Consider the following 21,811-nt stretch of genomic DNA (forward strand, 5'->3'; position numbering starts at 1 on the left):
CCCCTCACCAGAAGAGGAAACCCAGGGCTCCTTTCACCCTGATGCAGCTGCAGCACTTCACAGTCCTCCCAGTAATTATAACTGTTTCAAAGCCAGCGTCTCTTGCTATCAGTATTTGAGGCACGTTTCACTTCCGTCACCCCTTTCTTTCTACCAATTTCTGTCATGCTGCGAATTGCAATAGATCCCGCCACTTCCATTTGGCTTGTAATGGCCACTTAATGACCGAAAAAATTGTCCGCATGACATTCAAACATCTCAGACGGCAAAAAAAAAAAAAAAAAAAAAAAAGCGGGCACATTAAACGAAAGATAATGCAGGATTTGCTTTGAAAAGCTTTAATTACAATAACATTTAAAACGTCGTCCAGGGGGACAGGCAGATAAACAATAAAGATATTGAGATAATTTACTGCTCTTCACTTGGAGGTGCAGGACTGAATGCAAATGAATGACATGACATTAAGCTTGTGTTTGTTTTAAATGTACTTAGAACATCTAGGTGTTTGAGCACAGAGCAACAGAGTTTGACCATAGACCACTAGCCGTCACATCACATCAGCCAACATTTCCTTCAACCCCACCGTGGTGCTTTTCACAGCCTTTTCCCCAGTGGAAGACTGGTTCTAATGGGGCAACCGCTAACCAAGAGCGGGTCACTCTTCTTCTTCTGATGTCATGAAAAGTCACACATTAGTTGGAACATTAAAAAGATAATACGTCAAATTAAACATGAAATTGGCCAATAGTTGGATCAGAAATATGTGGGGAAACAATCCTTTATTCTTCAAATATATTAAGCATCTGTATGATGAGGTGAAGTCGTACACTGGTGCGTTACACGAGTCATGTCAATCAAACATGAGACCGGCTGCCATGGTCGACATACAGCAACATTATAGGCGATACGAGGAGGCATCCGTCAGTAATAAAGCGACGCACACAAATATGCGTGATTTGATAAAGAGAGTGAGACAAACTGCAGCTGAGCATCAAGAAAAACCAAACACAAGATGATTTTGCAAGAAAATGTTTTCCTCTCTGATGACATGTCAATCAGGAGGGGGAGGGGGTGGGATTCACCAATGGCTGTGGGCTTGTAAGTCATGCGTTTAATCCCACAAAGGCTCATAAGGCTGGTCATTCAGAGAAATTATATGAATCCCTTTTTATTTGTGAGTGAGCTTAAATCATATCTGGTTGTAGCAACTGACCTTCATGATGCACTTAGTTGTTTTTTTATGAAATCATGAATGAAATCAGCAATACTAGCTTGATAACTGGCACTTTAAAGTCTTTGACTCCAATTTATATCCTGTATGGATTTAAAAAAAAATCTTAAAACCTGGTATAAAAGAGCTTTTTTCTTCTCCTGGAGTAGACTGTAAGTTTCCAGGTTCAGAGTTCAGTGGTTAGCCTGTTGTAAGGAAACCAATGCTGCCCCAGTATCCATCAGTCTATCCACTAGTTCGCCCTTTGGTAGGACATGTTTCTGTGTATCAAGTCTCACAATTACCCTTTTTCATTCAAAGCAATATTTACAATATCACACCAGCAGGACTGCTGTTCTATATCACACAAACGACATCCGTGAGTGCGTTTGTTTGACTAATTCCGACTGCTCTATAAAGATGTATTGGCCATGAAAAGATAGTTAGATAATTCAATATCCACCGATGCGAGAGGCAGGACTTCAGAGTCCATGATGTCGGCAAACAAACACGTGTGACTATTTAGCAAACTATTCCTTGAAAAAACACAACGTGGACAAATCTATGGCACATTCATTTAAGTAAAAAAGAAAAATCTCATATATTTCACCCAGTTCAAGCCTGTATTTGTTAGTAAATTAACGTAACATTGCAGCTTTAACATTCCATGGAATGTAGCATCAATGTTAAAACAAATCAATGGCAAAAAAAACTCCATCATATATGCAAATGTAAGACTTGCAGATCTCCTGCTGAGCTGGCCCAGGCACTCAAGGGCACCATGACTGGTGGTAGAGGGGCCAGACAGACAGGTAGACGCAGCAGGGGCCAGACGTAGGTGCAAGGCCTCCACACAGGCCCCACAGAGGCCTCCGCCCTTGTCACACCATCACGAAATTATCCTACAGCTACCTCTGCACAAGAGATGTTTAAACACTGTATCCTGGACCTATAACCACTGCACCTCCAGGGAGCGGACGTCACAGTTACTGCTGTCACCACGCCATAATACATTAAAACATAATCAGCTCATGAAGGTGGAGGCTGAGAAAGAAAAATCGTATTTACAGCTGACACGTCATGATTTCAATTCACTTTTTCCCACCAGATGAGCTTCCAGAGGGGGCAGCCGCCTCAGCAGCGATCATTAATTTAAAAATGATTATTGCAATGTTTAATACTAAATAGGGCTGGTTTTAAGATTATTAAATAGTATAAAATGAGCCATGGTCAATGGCTGCCAAGGCCGATTAGATGATAGAAGATAAAATGTAAGTAAGTGCCCTTCAGAAATATCCAAATAACTTCGCTCCTCTGGTTTGCATAGTCCTGAAAAGAAATTGTGCACTCGATTTAATGTTTATTCCCCACTCCAAACTAAGATGCAACTAGTCTGATTAATAGGCATCACATGGCGGACAGTGTACTGCACTAACTTGGCTCATGCTGCATGTTCTTCATAAGAGTTGGTGTGACACCTAGTGCTGATTTTCAGCAATGACATTGATCAACAAAGAATAATTTGCCACTTTTGATGGATCTAAATGAGCATCTTTGGTCAACCCTGTAGTTCTTAGTGTTAGTGTACAAGTACCTCGAACCCTCGACTTCCAGGGGAAAGAAAACGGTGTAACGCATGCAAACAGCAAAAAAACCCAACTGTGTAAAGCTGCACTGTGTTTTGCAGTAAACTAATTTTGACCAGATGGTTTGGCCCTTGTGCTGTGACTTTTTAAGATCCAGAGTAGACCCAACCCAAAGACTCTGGTGTGTGGATGCATTCATTGTTTTTTCCCATTGACTCTCAGCTAGTTGTCGTCACAGTACCACTGGGGTGTGTGTGCGGTCTAGCTCTGCGAGAAGTACTCGAGGACGAGGCGGAGGTGTCCCAAGCGGTCTTTGAGCGAGTTCAGGGACAGGACAGTGGTTTGATAAGCGGGGTCCAGCTGGAGGACAGACAGCAGCCACCAGCACCAGGCTGGACCGTTGGACGAGGCCTAGAGGACAGAGACAAAAGATTCAAATGGAAACATATTTATCACCAAGATGATATTTATCGATATATATATATATATATATAATTAGTCTTTTTCAGTAGAAATGACTTGAAATAAATGCTTCCCAACCGTGGTAGAAAAAGTATTGTTTACATATTGATCACTTGGCATGCTTTTAGTGAGGAGGCCCTGGCTGTCTTGTTAAGATAAGACCTTGAAGACGTTCCCGACTCGCCCGGTAAAGAGTCTGAACCACGGGTTATAATTAAGGATGGGACAACATAAGATTTTATCGCGGATCAGGATAAAAAAATACACCCTGGTAGTGAAAAAGTGAAAAATGGAGCCTGATTTAAAAAGGAGGTACAGGAAGAATGTGATTTTTATGCAGCGAGTCCTGATTTATGATTACCTTATTTAAGATTGTTTGTCTGTGATGCAATCTTCTTGATTGCAGTTTGATTGGGGAAACTCCGCACCGCGTTAGCAGTAAAACAATGACTGAATTTTGATGTTATATTCTCATCGTATTTAAAACTAGTTTGTATTTTTTTTTTCATTCCATCCTGAAACTAATAGATGAACGGAGCATGAAAGAAACATCATTTAAAAAACACAACAACACAATGGTGCAAATGCATAAATAAATAAAAAAAAGAAGGAAATTAGATTTTTATGACACTATGGTCAGTAAGAAAACATCATTAAAAAAATGGAAAGTAAACAATTGAGGTTCTTGGCCACTGATAAATGAGTTGACTTAGCATTATAGTAAGAACCACACCAACCTGAATGTCCCCATCCTTCTCTGGCATGGTGCCGTACTGTTTGTTGATCTGCTCGCGGATGCGGCTGCCAAGGCGCTGGTACCAGTCCTGAGCCTGCTGGTACACGCTGTCATGGAGATGCTCCAGAATCTCCAACTCACTGCCGTCAACCTTGAATATAAATATAGAGAGAAAGTATGCAGAGGTTCCTATTTTCTGAATGTTCAGTGTAGTGTTGCTGTAGTTGGTGCGCTGTGCGACCCTGACCTTGAGGTCCTCCAGGTGCTCGATGTCGGCGGTGTGGTATCCGTCTCGCTGACCTCTCTTCAGCACCTTAAATCTGCTGCAGCCCACTGCGTCCACGTAGGACCGTCCATCAGGCAGCAGCTCCAGACTGTGGATTTCTAACATGCAACCATAGTCTGCAAACCTGAAGCACACGAGGCAAAGACACGCACATTTATTTATTTATTTATTGTGAGATTTTCTGTTTGAGTCAAAACAAAAAATTAGGCGGAAGTTTAACAGAATCTGCTTCATTTTGAGCCAAAAAAAATAAAAATATTCAAATGTATGAAAGAGTTGCAAGTATAGACATTTTGTGGCTGTGTAATTACAAAAATATTTTCTACAACTTATTTTAATCAATGATAGCGACGCCTCTGCTTGGAATTCACTGAGGTGATTAAACTCCTACACCAAACAGAGACGTAAGCAAACGTGTTAGACTTACTCTATACTTTCCACATGAAAGGCCTCATCTTGGTAGAAGCTCAGCAAAGTGCCATTATGGCATGAGGGGGAGGTTTAACTGACACATTTTCTTTTTTTGCAATATGTTTTAAATGAGGCATCAATACAATGAGTTGCAGCAACAAAATGATTTGCATATCTTGATATTAGCTAAGATAACTGGATATTTATCCGTGTTCTTGCTGGGAAATGCAATGCACCATGATGACATATGTAGCGTCGGTTCTGGGAACAAACGTCTGGTAGAAGATAAAAATACCCAGCAGATCTGACACCAGATTGGTGACCACACTGCAATCACCCACCCACTCAGGGTCACTTATGACCAACCAAACACACCTGTGTAAATGCCTTTACCTCACATGGTTCAAAACTAGCTATACTTCCCTTACAGTAGCTACTATTACTATAATTTGTTTTTAATTTAGGGTTTTGAATAGGTCGTTATGGATAAAATTGAATTGCATACCCCTTGCCATGCTCGTAGCAGCACATGCCAAACTTCTTGGTGCCGGTCTCCATGCACCGACGCATCATCAGCCGATATCGAGGCTCGAAGATGTGCAGGGGGCAGGGCATTCCGGGGTAGGCCACCGTGCACACAAATATAGGGATGTCTTTAGTTAGACTACAGGGAAGGAGGAGATGGAGGCAGGGAGAAAAAGATTCAAAGAAATAAGGGGAAGTATTGTGAGGATAAGGCGCGAGCAAGAATGTGTAGCATGTGTGGGGCGGGTGCCTACTTGGACAGTTCGGCCATCTCGGCATCGTGGACCTGTTTCCTCTCAGCCAACTGGGAGGGGAAAAGGCGGCCCATGATGTCCTGAAGCAGAGCTGTGGGGTTGTACTTCCTGTTTTTTAAGTACTGGAGAAAAAGTGAGAGCAATCTGTCATTAATAGCAACATTATGATGCTTATAAGGAGGGTTGCTTTAAAAATGTGTTAGCTGTAAAAAAAATGTTGGTAACCTAATCCAAGTATCACAATATTAAAGTTAGATAACTTGATTACTTTCCATTACTTCTGGACCTCCATGCTAATATGCAAATAAAGGCTAGGGGAGGAAACGTTTTAATTTTGCAATTATTTTTTATGTAAAGTAGAAGAGAGGAACAACATAACATTACAGTGAAGTCATTAATGTAGTCAAATCATGGTGAGATAAATTGGCATTCCGTTATTCCTCAAGCTTGCTTATAATGTATTATATTACAGTAAAACTCTAAGAAAAAACATATTACTTTGGTGCTACAATGTCCTGCAATTCATTTCTGGATACAAAATGATGAATTCAGTATCTTGGAAGTAGATGAATGCGTACACACGGCCGTTACGACAGTTCTATTTATCACAGGTGTGATTCATTATCACAAGAGAAATGTGGGCATGAGAAAACAGGAAGTTCTCCTTTCCTGTACCTTTTTATTTGAATATAAATAATATTGCCCACACGGTCACAAAGCTGCCTGAGGTCGATATGCTAAAATCAAGATCTTGCAAATCTTCTTTTCCCCCACCCACCATTGAGTTTAAAACGGATGTGTGAATCTGTCAGTAGGTGGTTACCTCTTGTAGTGGCTGTTTGCAGAGTGGGCAGCGCAGGTTGTGGTCCAGACTCCTCTCTATGCAGTTTTTACAGAAGGTGTGACCACAAGGAGTAGTGACTGGCTCGAAAAACAACCTTCAGAGGAGGGGGGGAGACAAGACGCACGTTAGAACAGCCGTGGCTGTAATCAGGTGAGCGTCTGTGTGCATACGGTGCTAAACATTAACCGGCAAATTGAAGGAGAATAGGTTCACCCCGATACGTGACACTACGGCAGACGAGGTACAGACAGCGATGCATTATTGATTAGAGCGAATGCTGCAGAGCACCGACCTGATGCAGAGAGGGCACTCAAAGTCTGACACGGTGAGAACAGCCAGAGTTGTCTCTCTGCTGTGACCGCTTTCACCTAACAGAGAGAGAGGGAGAGACTTTATGATGCGTTGGCACCCGCTGAGGAAGAACTAGCAATTATTACGCCATTTCAAACCAGCTGGTGGGAGTTACGTGAAAGCTGTTTGTAGCCACGGTAACAAAGATGACGACAACGATGATGAAAACGACAGTTTGCAATAAATGTGTGCTGGTGCGTGCCGTACCCCTGCCGTGGCCTTCTTCCTTCCTCATCATCATCTCCTCGTCTTCTTCGGCAGCGGGGAGGAAGGAAACGGCTTGACACAGGCTGAGGCAGCACTCTGTCCCTGCGTCGTGCTTCACCTGGGGGGCCCGAATGTTCGGTTAGGTTTTACACCACGAACAAGCACTAAAGTGCACATAACGGCCGTCAACATTCCCCTGAGATAAAGCGCAGAGCTCACCTGGCGTGCCTCTCTCGTCCCTTTTCCCTCGCCGTCATCCCCACGTGGATGTTTGAGGCCCTCGGGGTGAGCTGGCCCCTGAGAGCCACCGAGGCTGGTTATGGGACAGGGCCCCTTCAAGTACTCGGACACCACTTGGAGGATGCAGGACTCCTCCGGCACCGCCACGCCCTCTGCCTCCAGAATCTGCCATTTAAATCCACGTCATGATACGAGTCATTCACATTGAGATGTTAAGATAAACGCTTTGTTTTTCAGCCAGAACTGTTAACTACAATCAAATGTAAAATGTAAAAAAATAAAGAAAAAAAAGGAATTGTTGGCTAATGGGAAATAACTTTTACATAAACATTGGATCCACTTTGCATGTAAAATGTATTCCAACTGTGGAAATTCAACATCCTTTCAGAAGTGAAGGACTATCAATACTAATATTACAACCAGTATTACTAGTACTTCTACTATTCAATTTCAATTTAATTCAGTTTTATTTATGTAGACCCAAATCACAAATTTACTTCAGAAGGCTTTACAATCTGTACAAGTACTACATCCTCTGTCCCGGGACTAATGATGCAACAATTATAAATATATGTAGGAAAAATAAATCCACAACACCAAAAGCCCACGAATGAAAACCAAATATAAATATATTTTAAGCTACTTCTCAAGTAGAAGTAAACTTGTGTTCAAAAAGACTCAAGAAGTACAATATCTGAAATAAGTTAAAAAGTATCCCTATTAAGGACATTTCTGCTGGCTGGTTTTATTTTTTTTACTTTTTAACTGACTCTGTCATATTAATATGAACAATAAAGTTGATGATTCCCCTAAAATGCATTACAATTAAAGTAACAAGCCTGTTTTGAAAATGTACGTAGAAAGTGCAAATATTTGTAAAATCTAGGGAGTAATAAATACTTGGGTGAAGATACCTGAAAAGTACTTCAAGTCCCTGTGTGACCTTAAATGACCCCCAGTAAGATGAACCAACCTTCTTGATCTGGCTCTTTGCAGGGACGAAGTCGGCTTGAAGTTTGAGGCACCGGTGGAACTGGATGAGAGCGTCTGTCTGCTGACCCATTTCCAGCAGTACATTCCCTTTACGAAAGAAGCCCTGCACAGACAGCAAAGTGACCTCAGCACCGCCTGTGTGAGTGAACGACGCCTCTAAAGCATCTCACTGCAACATAACAACTCTACGCTACGCCATCAATAAGTGTATCACTTATTTATTCCTAATTCCGATTGGCATTTATATCATATTTCCCTCTCAGCTAAATGCTTTAATAGTGAAATGGGGTGTGACATTTGTAGAGTAAGTAATGTAACATCTATTATATACACAGTGTGCATTTCTGCAGTAACAGGGAGCCACCCACTGGCTAAATGACATAATGGCACAAGTAGCTGTTTGCATAACTTTGGAAATGACATAACATGAACATACAAGCAGAGAAAAAAATGGATCAGCTTTGCAGGCCAAGATAAATTCAAACAATCTTTTCTTGATTTCTTGCGACAAAACCAACAAACGGAGTGCAGGTGGGGTTAAATTCTGCAGAGAGACATGCAGCGTTACATTTGTTTACATTACTAGGTGACTCGTTTGTGTTGAGAAGCGTCTGTCTAACACTGTCAACGTCCCTCACCTCAGTCCAGTTAGGACGAAGGCAGCAGAGGTAGTCGAGGTCCGCCAGGGCGTCAGAGAAACACATCAGGCCCCAGTTAGCTTCAGCTCTGTACGCCTTCAGACTCTGATCCTCCGGGGCTAGAAAAAAACAAACAGAAGAGAAAGAGAGTCATTTGAAAAGCTGTGGCTTTAATGCTGGGACTTGATTTAAACACCTTTCAACCTTAAACGGTCAACGTGTCATGACAAGATGGAGCTTCCTGCATATCATCGGTCTGCTTGCTTTTCTAACACAAATTCACTTCACAGCAGGATGCTACAGATCCGCATTGACTGCTCTATCTTAGCTCTTTCACGTGATTGTAAAAGTGCTATTTATATAAGCTTTCTAGCACAGCGACATTAACATTTGCACCCAAAACAATGTTACATGTGTTGGATTTAGTATGAAAATCTTGGTTCATGGTGAGTTTAGGGGACAGAAGAGTGAGTATCTTGTTCATCCTCAATGAAGCAACCGCTTACATTTGTAAAAAGAAAAGTTCAACACTGAATTGTGTGTGCTAATACTGCTACACGTATGTTGTATGTGCACAAACGCGTCACGTTTCTCCTGGTGTTTAAAACAAAAACTGCGCTTAAAACAAAAACTAACTGCCGAAAGCTGCTTTTCCGGTGAAGCTGTTGTTTATTGGCGGGTAATTTGCTTAAAAATGTCCACAATATGAGATAATTAAGTAACAAGACAAGGCAGGCCTTCCAACCTCCTATCACCAGAGGAGAAAGTGATGTAAACAAGGGTTTGTTACACAAGAATCAAGAGAGGAGGCAGCACTGTTTAATAGGTATGGCAAACATGTAGGTAATTCAACAGTGGGCTGATTCACTGTTGCATAAACACTGCTTATGTCCCCAGGACTCATCTAGGGCAGAAGTTTGTCCCTCTTCCCTCCTCGCTGCTGCATGAGGAAAAAATAAGGTCAATTGCACATACAGAGGGTGCCGTGCAGACAATCAGGAAACGTGCGTATATCTGGTAACAGAAGAGATTTTGTTTGCAGGGAAAATATTACACCACTTCCACCATTTCCGACCCTGATTTGGACGTAGAAGTGTCCAGAGAGGGGGCTCTGAAAAGCAGGGGCTGGGCAGCTGTTGTAGCTGCAATTCCTGCTCCTTTTAGTGTATGATGAACATAGACACTGGGGAAAATGTTAGACCAGACTAACTTTTTCTAGTGCATCTTAATTTTGCAGCACATGGTTTTCGTTTAAGTGTTTTCCTCTAAATGGTTCACACTGAGAAAAACTAGTCATAGAAGGAGGAGACTGCTCACTGACCCAGTTATACATTCAGGTCATCAATAGCCTTAGACGGTGGATGCAACACACAGAGTTTCCTCTGTTTTCTGTCATTACACCTCCTGAATCTCACGGCTGCGCACATTCTGTGTTCTGGAGAGCAGACCGGGGCAGCACCGGCACTGGTCTCCAGCCAAAACTGTTGAGCAGTGCGTAAAAGTGGGGAATCAAAGTGTCTGCCTCCCTTTACTGCAAGGTTAACAGCGTTCACCCATGCAGACCTGCACTGGACCTTAACACACACCAAGCAAACGTCCATGCCGTTATGTCACGCGTTGTGTGCGCGTCTCTTACCTAAGCGTAGCCCCTCGTCCGCGATGCGTAAAGCTTCCGCGAACTCGCCGGCTTTGAGCTTGTCCTGCATGTGGCACTTGGTCTTTGTCTGGTCGGGGCAGCACTTCTCCACCACGCTGATGAGCAGGACGTTGTTCTTCATGGCCCTCACCTCCCGCTGTTTTAACCTCTCCCGGCACAACGGGCATTTGGACGGCAGGTAGCCCGCCGCGCATCTCCGGCAGAACGTGTGTCCGCACGACATGGACACCGGCTCGCACATCAGGAAGAGGCAGAGCGGACACTCCAGCAGATCCATGGTGGACGGGGGTTATGTCACAGGAGGAAGGGAAAAAAAACGTCCCACGAGGAGAAAAACAGCTTTTTCCCCTTTTTTTTTAAATAAAAGTACTGGTTTGTCAATGCATTCGTACGGTATCGACCATTTAAAACACACACAGAGAGCGTCACAGTGAATGTGTCCCTTCTTTGATCACTCACATCTGCTGGAAGCAGACCGGTTTCTGTGGAACTGCTGCTGGTTGTATATCCTCGCCTCACAAATTAATTCCCTTTGCGGATGAAAACGTATCCATAGACGCCTGTCCTTTCCGACCCCAACTTAGTCTTTGGTTTGGGACACATAACGTCTTTTACATGCAGGTTGAATCCGAAACTATCTTCCTTCCAGTTCGCTCCGCCGATCCGAAGCCAGCAAAAAAAAAAAAAAAAAAAAAAACGCGACGCGAACCCGCAACCGGAACACTTTCACATGAATGTTTATTTCTTATTTTTAAAAAAATTGGTGCGCGTCCGCGTCTCTTTTTAACCCCTGTCGCGATGTGTGTACGGCCACAAAGCTGGGTTACTGTGTAACACCATTACGTTACATAAATAAAGGGCCACGTGACGCGGCAGCGCGCCTTCTGATTGGACGGCGGGATGGCTTTCCGCCCTGTTGTGAAAGCCAAGGATGCCGAGTTTCATAACACAATTCCTGCGACAAAAGTTCTTGGCTTTAAAATACAACACACAGAAAAAACTCGGTGTTATTAAACCATCTGCTGGGTGAGGAACACAAGATGAAGGTCTCGTCATTGGATAACAATAATTCAACTCTGTTTGTTAGTGTGTACGTTATGGAAATCACACTGCTGCTGTGTAGGGAATCCCAGCAGAGGATAATAATAGCCAGAAGGGGGGTGGTGGGCAGGATCATGATATAAAACCAATTTTTACATACCTACTTAAAACACAGAGCCACGTGGAATCATGGCTACATTCTGTAATTAAAAAGGGAGTCGTTAAGTCTCCGGGAAGGTGCAAACTGCACAAGGATGCAAGATTATTTTACCCATTTCCTGTTTCAATTGGCAGAAAATAATGTACAGATCAGTGTATGTACTCTGCACTCCGGTTACACAAGTCGGGGCATGTCAGGTGAAATCTGTCTCGTGGAAGTCATCCTGGACTAACGTAACGCTGCAGCCTGTGGCCAGACAAGCACTTGAATTCACACCCTTAGCCTGCAGCCTCAGAGAGGGGGCCTCCCTAACCCGTGTGACCCGATACTTCATGGCGCATGTACATGAAGGAAACATAAGTCACAACGTTGCCTTACGCGGTCTTCCAAAGGGCACGTTGCTCAACCAACACCGAAAGGTTTTGCTTTTTACGGCAAAAACATTATCTGTCCTCTCCTAACTTTATAGTATATTTACACATTTACCCCCTGAATGATTTGTCTCTGTGTTGCAATAAGGAAATTAGGATCCTGCTAAAGGAGATGCTTGCTTAGCATAGTTTGCAACATTAAACAAGTGCATAGCATAAACTGTTGCACAAACAAGGCAAAAAGAATATTAGATTGTTAAGTGCTTTCAAAAAAAACTAAAGTGAGGTAAGAGTGACTATATAATTATACACACTGACCTTTGCATGGCCTACTCTCCAGATGAGTGTGATAAGCCTTAAAAGCTTTGTGAACATAATGTCAACACACATAATGGATTGATATTTATGAAATTCTGTGATATTATACAGTTTCCCTAGAAAAAAAAACAATGATAGGCTTAAATAACACTATTAGGACCACATTGCACTCCTACTACAATTGGAAATGTATTTATTGGTCTTATTACAAAAACTGAAAGTTGGCATTCTAATAGATCTGTGTGATATTTACACTCTTCAAATATCTTCACGGGAACCGTTAGTGATATCGACGTAATGGCTTTTAAATAAAACACCACTCAACTCCAGATAGAATTTCAGGCTCAGTGAAAAACACAGCTAACAATTTTTAAGTACTTACAGCATACAAAAACACACGTTGGTGTACAAAAACAAAACTTGACTACGCAACAGAAAACCTAAGCAATTTCATCAATAATACTGCACATGGCAGCATCCTTGTCCCACATGTTGTCCCTCTTTGAAGTAGTGCTCTTGTCCTGGTGGTGACCTGCTGCCATACAGCTGGCCCCTGCCTCCTCTACATCCATTGGTTCAGTTTTCAGCCTGGGGGCCTGCCCAGAGGAACAACCAACACTAGCTGCTGCAGACACACTCCTTGTCCCATCACCAGCCTGACCCTCAATCTGTGGCAAGTCATCGGGTAAGGAGGCGAGGCACCCCTGGATCATCTCCACCACCCTCTCCAGGTGTTTCTGGAACCGCTCAGCTGTCTCTAGCCTCTGTCTCTTCTGCACCTCCATCATCACCCTCAGCGTCTCCCTGGCTTGATGTGGCCTATACTCATTTATCAGGTGGTGCAGATGAACAAACAGAAGCTTCAAGTCCTCCAGCTTCTCTTCACGCTTTATACTGCCAGGGCTTTTGATAAGGATGTCTAGCAGGTCCAGGAAGTTCACGAGAATGGACATGTTGAGCTTCTTTAGCTCCCGTTTGTGGTCGAACTGCATGGGATGGAGCCTCTCGATGCCTTGGCTCTCCAGTGGCCGGATGATGAGGTCATCGCACTGGAACTGGTTGCCAAACATCATGTAGTTGTCTCTGATGGGTGGAGGTGGCTTAGGAGCCATACCCTTGCGGATGTTTTCATCCGTGTACTCCTTGATGTACTGCATCGGTGGAGGAGGCAGGGCACTAACCTGCTGTGGTTCACCCATGATGCTCACCTGAAACGGCAACACATCACACACAAATCACAAAACAGTCCGTTTCACCAAAATAAGTTCTCAGCTTTTTACATAAGAAATAAGTTATATATTTTAACAAGTTGTGAGTTTCCTCTGTACAACTTTGCTGTGTTACAACTTTTCATAAAGCTCTATATCTAAAATCAAACACATGACAAAGACTGGTGTTGATGTAGAAAACTGGACTGAAGCACTGTTAGGTTAGGTTTAACTGTTATTGATGTCCAGGGTGGATCGATGTGTTTTATGAACATTTAGTTCGTTAAATGTAAATCTACAACCTAAACTGACTGCAGCCGTCACAACAACACAGTTGTAAACACAACACGTGTAGATGTTGTGGAGTAAAATCATTATTTTTGCTGACAATCATGGTTGTTTCCACTCGCAGCAGCGGCAAAAAAAAACCTACACCAAAAGTATACAAGAACAAAGTTAGCCTGCTGGTTTACGGCTAATACGGGTAAGGTTACAACGTAACGAGCGAGCGACGTCAATGGTTAACCGTCCGAACAAGCACATCATATAATTTACTATCTTAAAACATGTATTCACGTTGCTGAATGTGTAGCTCAGTCTACAACCAGACGTAGGCGTTAGCGGAACCAGAGGAAAGCGTAGCTAACTAGCTACGTAGCTAGCGTCGGGCTAGCAGTACTTCTGCTCTGCTAACTGCCTTAGTTATTAAGTCGGCAGTACAAGCTAACAAAATACGCGTATTTAGACAAATAAAAACAGCCATGACACTTCTACACACCTCTTAAATGACTCGCCAGTTGCTGAATGTAGGTTTTTAGATCTCAACGGTCATAGGGATATCTAAGATCATGACTAGCTTAGCTCCTTCCATTCACTGACATGAACGTTCGTCCATCCATCCCAATTGGCTGAAATGTCCTCGTGACCTCTTTTGGTCGTGCGGATTGGCCTGTACCCGAAGAACAACCTGGATGCTGATTGGTCGTTATTTTTTTAGTACGAAGAAGGTTGGTTTTGTGATATTTGATAAAAGCTTGATACTCCAAAATTGTTTGGTCGAGAAACGACGTTAAAAGTTCATTTAATTTTTAGAATAATTTAAAACCGAGGATGTTGAACAATACAACTTCTTTATAGCATTTGGCTTTTTTATCTCAATAAAACTGACTTCGTATGAACAAAAATATATAATAATATAAATACCAACACACACACACACACACACACACACACACACACACACACACACACACACACACACACACACACACACACACACACAAAGTAATACAGAATTTAGCCAAGTAAATTTACATCTTACAATAATAAACTGTACATGTATAAGTTGTTAAGCAAAGCCAATATGTATGTTTTAAAAAAGTGTATTAAGAGGCAAAAATTCAACATATTGCATAACAATATTTGCATAAATGTTACTAAAATATAAATTCAGCACAGGAAGACATTTCAGACACTCTAGGGGACATAAAGTCCATCATTCTGATTTTATTAAATCATGAAAACAAAATTGTCTACATTTTCATTGTTTTAGACAGTGTAGATATTGTAATGCTCAAATTGTACCAGATTATTTGACATTTCCCAATCCACAACAGACAGATTAAAGAGCTGGAAAGTACATTTGAAATGTCAGAAAGTCACATTTTCTACTCATTGCATAATAGAGTTTGGATATGTGAGACAAGACTTCTACACAGCTCAAAATAATATAAATATTAAATAGAAATATTTGTACCCCTACTAAATATATACTGATGTTTTTTGTGTGGCATTGTCTTAATTTTCTATTTATTAATTTATACAAAAACAGTACCTTAACTTCAGTGATAATTAATCCAGACCAGATGGTTGTCCATTTTCATCCAAAATGTTAATGCAGGCTCAATTCTATGAACAATGTTCCTGATGGTGGGGCAATAGCTAACCTACATGTAATTCTTACATGTTTTGACAGGTTCGGTTTTTGACTCTGACTTTTTAAAATTCCACTCTTAACTCCAACCACTATATCTTTACAAGATCCAAAAATCTCTTTTCCCTCCATGCTGACTGGAATCCAACTCGATGCTGCTTGAAGATGTAAACTGCCTTTATTTGTCTGGGATTATCGTAAGAGATTAAAAAAACAACAACCAAGAAAACATAAAGTATATATAGACTAGAGGTAGAGTAAAAAAAAAAACATTATAGAACACGAAACACCTCTGCAATATATATGTAATGGCTGCAACAAATGTGAAAATTGGCCGAAGTTTTACCAATTTTTAAAAATGTTAAAGTTGGTGAGATTAAGTTAACATTCTTAATCTTTTTTTTTTTAAATCAACACGCCTTTCAAACCTTTAAATTTCAACCAATACTTACCAAATAAATGCCATCATCAGGATACATTACTACGTGGAAGCTGCATGTTTTGTTGGAAAACTTTCAAAAGTGCAGAGATTAAAGAATTACACTCCTCCTACTGCAACATCGCTAGTGAAAGTACATGCAAGTGCTTGAACTATGTGTGTGTGTGTGTGTGCATGTGTGTGTTTGTCTAAGCACAACCCACTTAGTGCCGCAAGGATGTGGTTCACCGAGTGCAACAACTTCATGCCGGAAGCTCCACGGCTTCTATCAAGTTTATTATTCACTCTTTTTTTTCCCGTGACTGCGAGGTACTGAGTCTCTGAGCCGCCAGTGTTTTTAATCGGGTTATTCGTTTGGTGTTACCATGTTTCCCAGGGTGATTTTGAAGGGAACTATGATCAAAAAATCTCAACAGAAGAAGAGGACATCACCTTGCAACTACAAGGAGAGGTTTTTTGTATTGGACACTCAAGACCTGAAGTATTCTGAACGCCGCCCGGGGGTAAGTATACTTACTCCACGAGTACGCTGGATTTAAATGTGAAATTATGTCTGCTAACCTGAACTCAGAAGGGAAAGAGACGTCCCATTTGAATCCTGTCCACAGTGTGGTAAAGTTAACATCATGTTCTTTCAGAAAAAGCCCATGCTGAAAGGTTGCATCGAGCTGTCCAGAATCAAGTGCGTGGAGATGGTGTGTAGCGAATTTCCCATACCGTGCACCTATAAGTACCCTTTTCAGGTAAGTTGATACACTGATATAGTGTTATATACAGTAAATATTATATATATATATATATATGATTAAGCATGTGTTGTATGTGTAACATAATACAAGAACAAAAGCACTGTTTTCTCAAATTTCTCCACAGGTTTTTCACAACAACCACTTCCTCTACATCTTCGCCCCCGACAATGATTGCCGTCAAAGATGGGTCAGAGCTCTGAAAGAAGGTGAATAATGTAACACACCCACTCTTCAGACAAGTTATTGTCTTGGCTCGATTGTGATTCATAAGCTTGAAATCTCATTCATTACGTCCGATTTAGAGACGAAGCATAACGACTTGGTTGCAAAATACCACCCAAACTTCTGGATGGACGGAAAATGGAGATGTTGCCAACAGACGGAGAAACTGGCGGACGGTTGCCATGTTTATGACCCAGTCGGTTATGGTTTGTATGATTTCGTCTGTTCTTCTGGTTTCATATGGATTTCCATCAAGGACAAACGTCTAATTTGAGTGTGTAATTATGCCATCATAAATACGTCTCACATAATTTCTGTAAAGAAATATTTTCTAACGTGCTTGAGGCAGATCTTTATCTACATTTTTGAAGCGTTTGCATAAATCACCTTTCTACAAAACCCAGTATGAAATGACTATTCTGTATATTTGGATGTGCCTAAAACAATCTCCAATTGTATTTTTCTCATTCCACAGCTTCTAAGAAGCCACTTCCTCAGATCCCGGATCCAGAGGTACCGCATTCCAAAGTATAACGTGTTCTTGTTGTGTTAGTGAATACTGTTCAAATGACAGATGGTTGCTTTTAAAAAAAATATGTATTCTGTTGCTTGTACACGACCACTGCACCTGTGCTTTGGGCACAGCTCGGTTTGTTATCTTGTATTGATAATTTACCACGGTTGCTAGGCCTCCTCTATCGCAGACTGTTTGAATCTTGTTGTAAAACATAATGTACGTACATTCAGTGTAATAGCACCCAGAAAAACACACAAGTCTGCTCTGTGTCTCCTTGTCACTGCTGTAAAAGATATGTGATTTTAAAACCTACAGAATATTTTGCTAAAACAGAATGTTGGAATTCACATTACAGCGCAATAATATCTCTTGTAGTGTTTGTTTTTTTAGATTTTTAGATGTTGTTTTTCTTTTAATCTCTGCTAGATGCGAGTGCTTGATGCAGGACAGAGGACGGTAATCGCTCTGCAGGACTACACACCGCTGGGAGACGATGACCTGCCCCTGCACAAAGACCAGGAGTACACCCTGATCAACAGCTCCAACGCTGACTGGTGGGCCGTACACGACGACAAGGGGTAAGGCTCGAAAGAAAACGCTGAAAATAATAGCACTTTATTGTGTGTGAGTCTGTGATTAATGATGATTTTTTTTCTGATCCCCTTCAGAAACTCTGGCTTTGTCCCCAGCACTTACGTAGCTGAAAAATTCGGCAAAAACTTTCAGCGATTTGAGTGAGTTTGATGTGAATTTCCCTGTAAAATCCATTCTGCCTTCTACACAATAAATGTAATTGTAAATTTGTCTCCTCACAGATGGTACAACAAAAACATAACCAGAGGGGAAGCAGAGGATTTGTTAATGAAACAGGTAAAAAAAAAAAACGATGTCAGCGTCTAAGGAACGGGTGATTATTCTATTTCCATCGTTGCGGCTGTTTATTTGACGGAAAAAATGCTCACAAATGATCATTCTGACGAAAATTAGCAGGAAGTTGGTCCCGTGTGACGCGGTGAACTTTTGCTGTGACTGTGCCTCCTACAGCAGTCTCGCATTTGCAAAAAAATTAATGCAAATGCACCTGCAAAAACAAGAGTGTGAGAAGACATGGGACGTGAAAAATGGCTCTCGACCACAGTGTTTCCTCCAATGTTTGAATTTCCTGCAGTGAAGGGCTTTTGCTCAGTTTTTTTGCAAGCGGGAGGTAGAACAGCTCCTCCATCATGTAGAAGTGGAGCAGCGGCGCTATCAGCTGCATATTAAACAGTCAATAAACACATCCGACGTTACAAATGTAGCGTTTTATTTTGATGATTTGATGTGGTTTCTACTTTCAGGGGAAAGAAGGTGCGTTCATGGTGCGTGACTCCAGACAGGCAGGAGTCTACACAGTGTCGGTCTTCACCAAAGCACCGGGGTAATTCAACCTCCTTCTTACATGATTGGTGATAAAAATGACATGAGATTAGTAGATAATATGGAGCGGAATGTAATCTGCTAAACTTGATGACGTGACTGTATCCTTGTTTAAATCAGTAAGATGCTCCACAATAACTAATAGTTTGAAATCAACGGCATTTTCTCACCTTATACACTCATATTGCAATGTGCTCAATACAGTTGTGCTCATGTGTGTGATTTGTTGCTTTGTTCAGATCAAATGGGGAGAAGAACCCAAGAGTGAAACATTACCAAATTAGACAGACAGAAACCGGCGAGGCCAGGTTTTACCTGGCGGAGAAGTACCTGTTCAGCACCATTCCTGAGCTCATCCACTACCACCAACACAACGCTGCCGGTAAGTGTGCCAGCTTTTCAAAGGCTCATTAAACGGCTGTGACAGAGTGATGTTATATATATATGAATGTGTGTGTGTGTGTGCCTTCAGGCCTGATAACGCGTTTGAGACACCCCGTGTCTCAAGATGGAGGCATCTCTCAGGACGTTGCTGATCCCTCAAAAGGTGAGACGACGCACTACTGTTGTGTAAATGGGTCAGCCGGATGAACTGAAAACCTTACTTCATCCCGCGGATCTCGTTTCCACTGACCTCTAGTGGTTCTCACGGAGCTCTGCTCACTCAGGGTGCGTTCGGCACACCCTGATAATCAGCTGACGGTTCGGTGTTGTGCAACAAACACTTTCACAATCCTTTGATCGGAATTAATTCAACTTATCATTGTTTTCATCTTATGCAACAAGCGTGCAGTGCTGTTGTTGACCACTTGTTTTGTTTTTTTGCTGCTCAGATCAATGGGAAGTGGGCCCCGAGGAGCTGACCCTGGGTCAGGAGTTAGGCAGCGGGCAGTTTGGGCTGGTGCTGGAAGGGAGGTTGAGAGGCAAGAAGGTGGCGGTGAAGGTGATAAGAGAAGAGTGCATGTCGGACGAGGAGTTTAAAGAAGAGGCGAGAGTCATGATGTAAGTGACGCCGGATGACGTTGCCTCATGTTGCTCAGGGCAGAATGAACCACTCATCTTACGTGTGTGTGTGTGTTTAAACAGGAGGCTGTCCCATTGTAAGCTGGTTCAACTCTTCGGCGTGCGGACCCTGTGCTCTCCCATGTGTCTGGTGTTTGAGTTCATGGAGAACGGCTGCCTGTCGGACTACCTGCGAGCCAGGAAAGGCCGTCTGTCTCAGGACACGATGCTGGGCATGTGTCTGGACGTCAGTGAGGGGATGGCTTACCTGGAGAGCTCCAACTTCATCCACAGAGATCTGGTAAACCAACAGATCAGAACTTTTATCTTCTGGAAACACCTTTGGATCCCCGCTCCGTTAGTTAATCCGTCCTCTGTTCCTCTTTCTCCTGCAGGCTGCAAGGAACTGTCTCGTTTCAAAGAACAATGAGGTGAAGGTGTCGGACTTCGGGATGACAAGGTATGCTTTTCTTTTTACTAACCGTATGGTGTGTTAAGCAAAATATTTCTTTTTTTCAAAAAGTCAACTTTCACATGTAATGTCTCCGCACTGTAGATTTGTTCTAGATGATCAGTACACAAGCTCCCAGTGCTCCAAGTTCCCCGTCAAGTGGTCGGCCCCGGAGGTCATCAAGTACTGCAAGTTCAGCAGCAAGTCCGACATCTGGTCATTCGGTGTGTTCATCCGTGTGTGTGTGTGTGTGTGTGTGGCATGCAAACGTCCCTCTTTTGTCTTTTTCTAACACCTTATATGCATTTTGAGATTACAAGTATAAAAAACGGCAGGTTTTGGGAGCTGGTCATCCGTTTTTTGTTTTGCCTGCTATCACACCGGCTCTGGTGTTCTCTGTGAGCTAAACACTGGAAGCTCTGAAACCACACTCAGATATATAATTTTAAGACTCAGGTGATTATTACGCCTGAAGAAAAAGCAATGGCAGTGCAAAAAAGCAATGGGCCTTCCTTCAATGTAACATATTTCTTTGATTTATTCATATAAGGGTGCCAAGAACCTTGAATATATAGCTATTATCATGGAGCAATGCCAACTAGTGGATTTACAGAGATCTCTTAATAGAGTCGGGACCCTCGCCAGAAGTTCCTTTGTTCAGAAGTAATAAATATCTGACAGGACTCAAATTTATTTATTATAAGTACCAGGGATGATTACAATTACCTTTTTATTTTTCACAAATTAGTGGACAATGCAAGACGGCATGTAGCTTAAAAAGAACTGCTGAATGGAGAAACACGTGGTTGTAAAAGCACTCTATAATTAAACCGTCACCCTGCTTACTCTGGATGAAGCTCATAATCATAAGCGTTGCAAAAAAGAGCTTACGCGGCAAAACCACAAACATGCAAATGACAGTCCAGACCTCTCTATGGTGCGTGAACTGTCCCTGTCCCCCCTCTGCTCAGGCGTGCTCATGTGGGAAGTGTACAACGAGGGCCGTCTTCCCTATGAGAACCGCACTAATGCAGAAGTGGTGGAGTCCCTGACCACGGGCCTGAGGCTCCTGAAGCCACGCTTGGCCCCGGACGCCGTCCACCTGCTCATGGAGTGGTGCTGGAAGGAGGTGGGCACGGGAATCAAACTTACTCCTACGGTGGAAGATCTGCTGACGTACTAAACACCCTTTGGTTTTCTGTTCTCACCCTCAGAAACCAGACGATCGTCCATCCTTTGCTCTCCTCATGCATGAGCTGGCCTCCCTCTCAGACCTGTGAGGATAAGATTTGAAGGGTGAATACTATGAAAATGCCTATTTATTTAATTTATTGATGTCTCATCTACAGAAAAATTCACGTGTCTGACATTGTTTTGATTAAGATTAATTACACAACCCAAGACAGTTTCCACATTCCTGGATTTTGCACTTTACCTGTTTCATACTGCATCTATAAGTCTCACACAGTCCGATGACACAGCTACCACTGTTTCCAGCAGGTTTATATTAAGCTTTCAAATATTCTGTACATAGGGTTATGTTGTTTAACCCACTGTTAATTAAACGGTTCCGTTGTCATGAAA

The 21,811-nt window shown here is 42.3% G+C and overlaps 3 protein-coding genes across 3 annotated transcripts; 1 reads left to right on the top strand and 2 right to left on the bottom strand.

Annotated features, from left to right (window-relative positions):
• Positions 1-317: 317 nt before the first annotated feature.
• lonrf4 (LON peptidase N-terminal domain and ring finger 4) lies at positions 318-11,219 on the bottom strand. The gene is made up of 12 exons (XM_084009089.1): positions 10,380-11,219; positions 8,744-8,862; positions 8,086-8,208; positions 7,092-7,277; positions 6,873-6,990; positions 6,607-6,682; positions 6,294-6,408; positions 5,471-5,592; positions 5,197-5,355; positions 4,242-4,404; positions 3,996-4,145; positions 318-3,207 (listed from the first exon to the last, which is right to left on the bottom strand). Exons 1-12 carry the CDS (start codon positions 10,675-10,677, stop codon positions 3,058-3,060), a joined length of 1,779 nt encoding a protein of 592 aa, XP_083865215.1. The 5' UTR covers positions 10,678-11,219; the 3' UTR covers positions 318-3,057.
• A 1,235-nt stretch (positions 11,220-12,454) lies between these two features.
• On the bottom strand, positions 12,455-14,407 carry med7 (mediator complex subunit 7). Its single transcript, XM_084009966.1, has 2 exons — positions 14,277-14,407; positions 12,455-13,498 (listed from the first exon to the last, which is right to left on the bottom strand). The coding sequence occupies exon 2, from the start codon at positions 13,487-13,489 to the stop codon at positions 12,731-12,733; it is 759 nt and encodes a 252-aa protein (XP_083866092.1). The 5' UTR covers positions 13,490-13,498; positions 14,277-14,407; the 3' UTR covers positions 12,455-12,730.
• Positions 14,408-16,142: 1,735 nt separating this feature from the next.
• itk (IL2 inducible T cell kinase) lies at positions 16,143-21,811 on the top strand. Its single transcript, XM_084010205.1, has 17 exons — positions 16,143-16,373; positions 16,509-16,613; positions 16,744-16,825; positions 16,922-17,047; positions 17,317-17,354; positions 17,785-17,936; positions 18,027-18,092; positions 18,174-18,228; positions 18,696-18,775; positions 19,014-19,156; positions 19,247-19,321; positions 19,608-19,776; positions 19,861-20,077; positions 20,172-20,236; positions 20,333-20,451; positions 21,199-21,356; positions 21,442-21,811. Exons 1-17 carry the CDS (start codon positions 16,236-16,238, stop codon positions 21,505-21,507), a joined length of 1,854 nt encoding a protein of 617 aa, XP_083866331.1. The 5' UTR covers positions 16,143-16,235; the 3' UTR covers positions 21,508-21,811.

Source organism: Eutrigla gurnardus (genome assembly GCF_963514095.1).
Source record: "Eutrigla gurnardus genome assembly, chromosome: 5".
NCBI classification, from domain to species: domain Eukaryota; kingdom Metazoa; phylum Chordata; class Actinopteri; order Perciformes; family Triglidae; genus Eutrigla; species Eutrigla gurnardus.

Coding starts and splice junctions, on each gene's coding strand:
- med7 (XM_084009966.1), bottom strand. CDS start 13,489: ATGGGTGAACCACAGCAGGTTAGTGCCCTGCCTCCTCCACCGATGCAG.
- lonrf4 (XM_084009089.1), bottom strand. CDS start 10,677: ATGGATCTGCTGGAGTGTCCGCTCTGCCTCTTCCTGATGTGCGAGCCG. Junction 7,278..8,085: donor CAAAGAGCCAGATCAAGAAG/GTTGGTTCATCT, acceptor TTTAAATGGCAG/ATTCTGGAGGCAGAGGGCGT. Junction 5,356..5,470: donor GAGATGGCCGAACTGTCCAA/GTAGGCACCCGC, acceptor CCTTCCCTGTAG/TCTAACTAAAGACATCCCTA.
- itk (XM_084010205.1), top strand. CDS start 16,236: ATGTTTCCCAGGGTGATTTTGAAGGGAACTATGATCAAAAAATCTCAA. Junction 19,322..19,607: donor CGTTGCTGATCCCTCAAAAG/GTGAGACGACGC, acceptor TTTGCTGCTCAG/ATCAATGGGAAGTGGGCCCC. Junction 20,452..21,198: donor GTCCGACATCTGGTCATTCG/GTGTGTTCATCC, acceptor CCCTCTGCTCAG/GCGTGCTCATGTGGGAAGTG.